Source organism: Corvus brachyrhynchos, unplaced genomic scaffold (assembly GCF_000691975.1).
Source record: "Corvus brachyrhynchos isolate BGI_N302 unplaced genomic scaffold, ASM69197v1 scaffold59, whole genome shotgun sequence".
Classification (NCBI taxonomy): domain Eukaryota; kingdom Metazoa; phylum Chordata; class Aves; order Passeriformes; family Corvidae; genus Corvus; species Corvus brachyrhynchos.
The window spans coordinates 7,141,095-7,150,047 of NW_008246054.1; the positions used below are offsets into that span (position 1 = coordinate 7,141,095).

General features: G+C 46.3%; 1 protein-coding gene across 1 annotated transcript in view; it reads left to right on the top strand.

Moving 5' to 3' along the window:
* BRINP1 (BMP/retinoic acid inducible neural specific 1) overlaps positions 1-5,597 on the top strand; it is a 59,716-nt gene extending 54,119 nt beyond the window's left edge. Inside the window, exon 7 of the mRNA XM_008642275.2 lies at positions 3,230-5,597. Coding sequence (XP_008640497.1) covers positions 3,230-4,370 — 1,141 coding nt within the window. The 3' untranslated portion in view covers positions 4,371-5,597. The remainder of the gene's footprint in view (positions 1-3,229) is intronic.
* The last annotated feature ends 3,356 nt before the right edge of the window (positions 5,598-8,953 follow it).

Here is an 8,953-nt window from a genome sequence, read left to right on the forward strand (position 1 = left end):
AAAGTTTACAGGTTTAAAACAGAGGCAAGTCTGTTGGTTTAAAAAGGAGACCACTCCTCAGTTAATAAAGCCTCGATGTTGAATGATCACCTGTAGTTTTATTTTAAAATACCGGATGTAAAATAGAAATAACATCCAATGGAGAGAGCGATTATACATGTTCTGGCCTCCAGCCAGAATATATCTCACAGCTGCTGAGAATAAAAATAGCATTTTTTACTTCATTATTCTGTACAGAAAACCCAAAAGTACCCCCAGAGCAGCCAGCACTGGTTGGAAAGTGAAAGGTGAGTTTACAAAGGCAAACTTTTCACGTCCCTGCCTTTTTTCCTTGCAAATAAAAAGAAAAATATGTCTGGCTCCCTGTTTCCAGCATTGCCAGGGAACCACGTGTCCAGTGAGCAACAGTCAGAAAACACTGCAAAGTAATTCTCACTCAGAGCTTGGCCTGCATGTCATATTTATTTTCACTTTAGAATCATGGAATCATTGAGGGTGGAAATGACCTCCAAGATCAGTGAGTCCAACTTGTGCTTGATCCCCATCTTGTCACCCAGACCAGAGCAGTGAGTGCCACATCCAGGCGTTCCTTGGACACCTCCAGGGGTGGGGACTCCCACCACCTCCCTGGGAAAATTCTAAATGAAAATCAGTGGCTACTCTGGTACTGGATTTTAGCTGTTAAACAGTGGCTCTTTCCAGCATCCTCCTTCTCTGACACGTCTTAAGTACAGTGCTGTGAGTTACCTTCTGTCAGCTGAAGGCTTTGGCTGGTCCTGTGTATATTCTTAACCTGCCCCAGTTGCAAGAAAAAATGGGGTAATTTATACCACTTTTCTTCTCTCTCACTCTCTCACACTTCACACTGTCGTGTTTGTAGTCGATGCCCAGCTCTGCCCTGGATTCTGTATTTTCATTTAATTACATCCTTTATTGCTGCCATCAGCAGATGGTAGGTAGTCTCCTGTTTCATTTTCTTCTTGTTTTTTTTAGTCCTACTTGTGTCTTTGCTGAAAGCTGAGACATACACATGCACACAACAAAAAACAACCTCCCATCCTTCCTCCACAAAGCTCATCTGGGGAACAGGAATTTTACTGGTGTCCATTGCAAGATACCAGCTCAGGTTTCTTTCCCATTTTATTCTGCTGGCTGCTAGTATAAAGAAGGACAGAACGATCCAGTGATTTTTTTTCTAAGACAGAACACACCCAAAATGGACAGAATGTGGTCACCTGACTCTAATTTATACTGTGTCCCCTGCTTTGGCCTAGCAGTCCCTGGCCCAGGAACTCAGGGGCATTATCAACCCCTAAAACCTGTGCAAAGCATCAGTCCAGCACTGCACAAGGCTTCAGATGGGTGAAAACATGTTTGTATTGCTGAAAAGTGAGCAAAAATTCACCTGTGAGCAGAAGGCAGCCTCAACCCCCTGGGATGGTTTGAAAATTCTTGTTGCTGTCAGCTTGCGGCTGTGTTTTTCAGCCACTTTGTGCTGTGCTGTCCCCTCCCTCCGAGGCAGAGCTGTCCCAGGAATCAGGAGGAGCCCTGTGCACTTTTTCGAGGGACCTGGGCTGTCACTGTCTCCCTCTATAGCAGATATTTATGGAGGTCCCTGCCTTGCTCCCAAGCTCCCCAGCCAACCTTGTCCTTTCCACCAGCAGAAGAGCTCCTCTTGGTTGGGAACAGGGGAAAGAGACCCTGGCAGCCCTGTACCACAGGAAGAATGTGAAAATTGTCTGTTCCCACATCCAACACTTCCGAATTTTTCGTCTAATGCCCTTCCTTTTTCCTCACCCTGGCTTTTTTTCCCTTTCTTTTCACTCCTTTTCTTCCTGCTTTTCATTCCTGCCTGTTCTCTTTCAGTTGTTGGTGTTACTGTTTTTCCCTTTCTCCACCCCTGTTACTCCTGCCCACTGTGTTTCTCTCTCATTTTTCCTTTTACCTGCACATTTTCCTCTCTTTATTTCCCAACTTTTCTGCTTCTGCTCCTTGATTATTTCTTTCCTTCCAGCACTTTCCTCTGTTTTACACTCTCATCCCTCCACTCTCTCCCTCCCCCGAATCATCTTGCTGTTCTTTGCTGCTGTATCATTTAATGCCTTCTTTGATACAGCCTACAGCTTAATGATTATTCGGAGGTCAGGCGATGCAGGTGCCATGAATTTCACTAATCCAGCTCTGAGAGCCTCTGTCCATAATCACTCCTCCCGTTCTACAGGGGCTGAATCCTAATTTGTCATTAGCCAGTCCTCTCACTGCAGCACTACCAAGAACTTTTTGCCCAGAGGAGACAATGAAGTATTCATTAGCCAGGGGGAAGACGGAGGGGAGGGAGCAGAGGCTGCACAGAGAGTTCTGCTGAAGACTGTTGAGAAAGGAGTCGCTGTGCCCAGCTTTCCTGGGGCAGTGGGAAGGGGGAAAAGGGGGAAACAAGGCAACATGGCAAGTGGGTTGTGCAAAAAGTGAATGTGGGTTGCATTGTCATTTTCTAGGAGTTGTTCCAGGGCTGCAGGATGTGGAGTTGAAGGTGCTGACACAGCAGCTGTGGGAGTGGTGGGGCTCAGGGGTGGGTGAGTGGGGCTGATTTTAAGGGAGACTGCAAGAGGTGGTTAATTAGCAGCAATCTTTTGGGTTTGTTTAAGGAGGAATAGTTTTAGCAGCTTTGTCTCTGTGCATCCTGGCTTCCACCCTCTTTTCTGCTGTTCTGAGCTCTGCACCACAAGCAGAATTTGCAGCTTGCTTTGCCTTATCCTGTTATGGGTCTGTTTTTTAGAGGGTGGGGCCAACTGCCAGTGACCTGAAGAGCAGTTTTCTCCTGCTAGCCTGGGAGTTCTGCTGCCCTTGTGATGTCTGATAGCCCCACAGCCTCTGGCATGGCTTTATCAGCTCCATTCCCATGTCACTGTAGCACTGCTGGGATCCTTGGCAGAACACCGTGCCTGTATCAGCTCCTAGAGCAGAGTGAAGAGAGAGAGATCAGATGAGCATTTCTAACTGGTAGCTATTTCTTAGAAGGCTTTTGCTCATCACCAAAGGAGTAAACAGCAGATGAAAGATTCAGTCTAGAAATAGACTGGAATAGCTCCCAGATGCCTCAGCAGGGTATCGATGTTCCGAGAGCTCTGCCTCAGATATATCCCTGAAAACACTGTAGCTCCAGCAAGATGCCAACACCAAGTCCCTGTGAGGCCTTACTATGCTAATTCTTCCTTCTCCCCACCTGCAGGACGATACAGGAATGGCTTACCCGAGTCCAGTCCCTGCTCTACTGCAACGAGAACGGGTTCTGGGGGACCTTTCTGGAAAGCCAGCGGAGCTGCGTTTGCCATGGTGGCACCAGTCTGTGCCAGCGCCCCATCCCCTGCATCATCGGGGGCAACAACAGCTGTGCCATGTGCAGCCTTGCCAACATCTCCCTCTGCGGCTCGTGCAACAAGGGCTATAAGCTTTACCGAGGCCGCTGTGAGCCCCAGAACGTGGACTCCGAGCGGAGCGAGCAGTTCATCAGCTTTGAGACGGACTTGGACTTCCAGGACCTGGAGCTGAAGTACCTGCTGCAGAAGATGGACTCTCGTCTGTATGTGCACACCACTTTCATCAGCAACGAGATCCGCCTGGACACCTTCTTCGACCCGCGGTGGCGCAAACGCATGTCCCTCACCTTGAAGAGCAACAAGAACCGGATGGACTTCATCCACATGGTGATCGGGATCTCCATGCGCATCTGCCAGATGCGCAACAGCAGCCTAGACCCCATGTTCTTTGTCTATGTCAACCCGTTCAGTGGGAGCCACTCAGAGGGCTGGAATATGCCTTTCGGGGAGTATGGCTACCCGCGCTGGGAGAAAATCCGCCTCCAAAACAGCCAGTGCTACAACTGGACCCTGCTGCTGGGCAACCGGTGGAAAACCTTTTTTGAGACCGTCCACATCTACCTACGCAGCCGGACTCGGCTGCCCTCCCTCCTGCGCAACGAGACCGGCCAAGGGCCCGTGGACCTTTCTGACCCCACCAAGCGCCAGTTCTATATCAAGATCTCAGATGTGCAGGTCTATGGCTACAGCCTGCGCTTCAACGCCGACCTCCTGCGCAGCGCAGTGCAGCAGGTCAACCAGTCCTACACGCAGGGCGGGCAGTTCTACTCCTCCTCCTCCGTCATGCTCTTGCTGCTGGATATTCGGGACCGAATCAACCGCCTGGCGCCTCCAGTGGCCCCGGGGAAGCCCCAGCTGGATCTGTTCTCTTGTATGCTCAAGCACCGCCTGAAGCTCACCAACAGCGAGATCATCCGAGTGAACCATGCACTGGACCTGTACAACACTGAGATCCTCAAACAGTCTGACCAGATGACAGCCAAACTCTGCTAACCCCGGACTTAGCAATGGACACCTTGGTGATTGATCTTTTTGCTGTATAAAAAAAAAATAAAACAAAACAAAACAAACAAACAAACAAACAAAAAAACCAAAAAAAAACAAAAAAAAAAAAAAGAGGAAAAAGTAAAAAGGAAGAAGGAAAAGTGGGGGGAAAGGAAGGAAAAGAAAAGGGGAAAAATAAGATTTGTAAAATGTAATTAATATACAAAAGAGAAAAAAAAAGAGGAAATTCTTCATTTGTTGAAAACTAAACCCGTTCTAGCAGCTGTATAAAACTGTCAGGCATGTTTGTTATTTCTATATCCGTCATAAAAGGGTAACACCGTACTCTCTCTTGACCTTGGGGGTGTTGCTTGCGAGTCCTCAGGGGCAGAAGAGGAAATAAAGGGAGAAGCAGAGAGAGGGGCAAACTTCTGTACTGAACTGTCAAGTTTTCTGCTATGCAGGTGCCAAGACAAAGAGACATAAAAAAAAAAAAATCAAAGCAAACAAACAAGAGTTATATGTAAATGTAAAAGAGCTACCATTATTCCTATAGTGGGAGTAAATGGTTAAAGATAAAAGATATTTCTTCTGTTGAGATTTATGCCAGCTTTATATTGAGTTATTCCCACAGCCTGTGCTGAGCTTTGCTGGAGGACAGGAGGGGATGGCAGCCCCTGGGGAGTAAAACTGATGCCTCCTTGGTGGGACCACACAGAAGAGGTGGAGGGTGGGTGAAGGGCTCAGGTGTCCTCACTTTGGGATTTCCATCTTGGAAGATGTTTCACCAGAGGTAGAGGCTCAGCAGATGCTGGAAAATGGGATGTGTGGGGTTGTTTAGCTGACCTGCAGTTTGTGCCCTGCATCGGGCTGATGTTGCCTTCTGTGGTGCCAGAGGAGGAGCAGCACCTGTAAATCTTCACTCACTCATCTTTAAGGCCTTTCTACATAGTCCCTAAAGCAGAGAAAGCCAAAATCATAAAGGCAAAGCTGAGTTTGTCTTTCTGCCTCAGGTGCTGGGTTTTTCAGTAGCACTGGGTAACCCTCATCACCACAAAAACTAAAGCACAATGCAAGGGAATACATTTCCAAGGAAACCTGGAGACACTGAAGGGTACATAGGTCATTTTTGTTCATTGGGAAAGGAAAAAGTCCTTTTTACTTTCTTATGTTTCTGTGGCTGTGAATAATATCCTTGTCTCACTTACACTTTGTCCACAAAAAAAAAAAAAATTACAGCAAATATATGAGAACATTTTATGAAAATATATGCAAAATTAGTAAAACGGAGGGGTGGGAGGGAAGAGCACAACAACCAAACCTACCCTGAGTTTGCAAGGATAAAGCCAAATTAAAAAGAATTGAGTTATCAAAAAAAATACTAAAATAACCAAAAGGTGGGTAAATTTTTTTGGAATGTGTGTGGACATGTGTTTGGATTTAAATGAAAAATAGGATGTTGAATGGAGTGTGTGAATGTAGGATCAGCTGAGCTGGGTGATGAAGCCTGAGCACTGTGGGAGGTGAGTAGTGAGGTGTTTCTCTTAATTTCACTGGTTTTTTTTAGTTAAAGTGGATTGAGAAGTGCTAGTGAGAGATTGGAATTCCTGCCCTCCAGAAAGGGAGAAATAAATCTCTGATCCTGATGGCTTCCAGAGCTGGAGGAGCATCCTGGGGAAAACAGGTCTGAGCAAGGGGCACAGCCCTGATCCAAAGACCAAGATACAGATTTGGCTCAAGATTTAACAAGTTGATTCAACTGACCTCCAAATAGTCTTGTAGGAATTTTGACTTTATTTGAAGACTTTGGCTGAGATTCTAAGACTAACATCAGTTGTGGAAAGACGTGAATGCTTTGTGGTGTTTGTCATGTGTCACCAGGGACTTGGGCAATTAAGGCTGGCTTCAGGTTTAATTCGTATGACTTAGGTTGATCTCATCCAAATTCCCTGAGAAGGACCTGGATGCCTTAAGGAAAATATACATTCACTGAACTCTCCTCCTGAGCTACCAATTGAGGGCATAAGAGAAGCAATTTGGGTAATCAGTAAAACTCCAAAAAGGGGGATTAGTCACAAAAGTCTGTCTATTGGAGAATGGGTATCAGAAGAAGCGCTGGGTGAATTAAACAGCAAAGATGTTTATAGGGACATTTCCTTTAGTAGTAGCTTTTTTTCTCTACCTCGTATCAAGATCTCTCTCTCCCCTGGGCAGCCCACACAAGAGGCCTCAGGTTTCCCATTTTTCCCAGTGTTTGTTTTTCATTTGCCTGGTCTTTGCTTTGTGTAGCAGAAAATCATATTAGACGCCACCATTCCAAGAGTGTTCTTTACAGATGTGACATTTCTGCCTCAGCTTTCTGATAAGAGAACATTTGGCAGCAGTCGTATGCATGGAGGTGAGTTTTAAGCAAATAGTAGAGAGTATTCATGGGAAATGAATGTCAAATTTGTAATTATCAGTAGAAATAATGTTCCTGACAGTTACATCCATCTAAGCAGGGAATAGAAATGTACTGTTTAAATTACATGTATGACCCAAAGAGCTGACACTGGAAAGAACTATAGCTCTAAAAATACTGTCTGCTGTTTCTGAGCAGCCTGAGCTGCAGCCTGCGTGCAATGATGGGATTTGCTCATGGCTGGGAATAGTGACCGTGCCAACACAGAGTGAAATTAATTCGATAAATTCCTTTCCTTTGAGATAAGAATCCAGGTCTAGTGAGTAGAAGACAAAGAAGCTGCAATTAAATCTCAGATCTCATGGGTTACTAGCAGCACGTTACCTAAAGTTCGCCTGGTGTTTCGGAACTGGTAGGGATAAAATCAATTGCCCTCATGTATCTTTAATGATGACTTGGGATGAGCAGCCCCCAGAATTTACTGCCTTCAGCAACGAGGGCAACTCCATAAACCTTAAGCAAGGTTTTGGGTGCCAACACAACATTAAATCCTGGCTGGCCCATCCAGAACCAAGTGGATGGTGTGGAGCTGAGAGAGGCACGTGAGGTAACATTCCCATCATGGCTGGGAAGGGGGAAGCTGGAGGGTAGGGAAACAGTGCAGGAAGAGGAAAGGAATTTTGGCATAGACATGTTCACCATATGGAACTCACCTTGGGAGTACCTGATGGTGCACCTGAATATGATGGCACATCAACACCACACAGTGGAGCCACGTTCCAACATGGTTACATGAAATTTTGTGAAGGAATGCAGCAAAAATGCCAAGAATAAACTCCCATGTCCTTCAAGGTAGGGAAGATGAAGCTATTTGGCAGCTCTAGCACAATTTTGGGCTCAAAGCTTATGTCACTGAGAAAATGGCAAAAAAGCCAAACAAGCCAATCAAGTGTGGCCTGGGTGATGCTTTTGATGCTAGGAAATAAATTAAACAGGGCACATGCTCTGCTTCCACTGCTCAGTCCCAAAAGCCCTTCCCCAGGTAAGGGGCAGTCTGTGACAGCCAGATCCAGAAACATCCCCCAGGTTTGGTTTAGGGAATTTGTTCTGCAGGCAATAGGAGATGTGGAGGCATCTGACATCTGTCTCAGCAAGAGAAAGCAGTTCAGATCCCTCAGGGAGGCCACACCAGTGCTACAGTGGGGTTAATGGGCTCCTGAGGAAATGATGGTCATAAAAATGTGTTTGACAAGACAATGACTGGAATGGAGGGTAATTAACAGAGAAGAATTAGGTGAGGCCAGGAGAACACTTTCACCATAGAACTTGACCCACTAACCTGCATGATCAGTGGGTATTGTTGTAGAGTTTAATGATAAAAGGGATGTTCATACTCTCAGATCAGAGTAGCCATTCTCTGACTGTATGAGAACAAAACCCAGCTTCCTTCCTTGGCACAAGAAGGAGTTAGGGAGCAATTCATCAGATTGTCCAGCTTGCTCCTTGCTGTCCTTAGATTAGGGACCACATGAAAGCTGGAGCTTCAAAATAACCCAGAGGAAAAAAGAAAAGCCAATGCCAGGTGTCCCAAAGCCAAAGCATGGAAAAAGCAGAAGGTAGGGCAGAGTCCCGCTTCCCTTCAGATGCAGAAGACTTCTGGGACCACTTTCCTCCAGTCACATGACAGAAATGCATTGGGAGCTTCCCAAGAAATCTGCTCTTTTTAAATTATTCAAATTTAGGCTCACCAGCCGGTGTGGCAGAAAGCAAAAGACGTCAGCAAGTCTTATTAACATGCTGATGCTATGGCTTCTGGAGTGTGCTGAATGTCCATTTGGATCAGGGCTAAGAGCACAGCATGGAGTTGCCACGGAAACGTGGGTAGGCCATTATTAGCTATCACATGGAATCATCAGGAAGAATCTGGACCTCAGCAGATTTGGCCTCCTCAGGGGCAAAGGGCACATCCCCAGAGACCCCCCCAGTCAGGCCCAGTGACCCCCCTGCACAATTCCAGGAACAACCACATTCTGGAGCAGAAATGTCCTCTTGGAGGGATGAGAAGTAGGTGGACAAGAAAGGGGAGGGGGCAACAAGGGCAGAAAGCAGAGAAATAAATAAAGCATGGAGATCATCTCCCCTTTTTCTTTTCCCTTCCCTTCCCTTCCCTTCCCTTCCCTTCCCTTCCCTT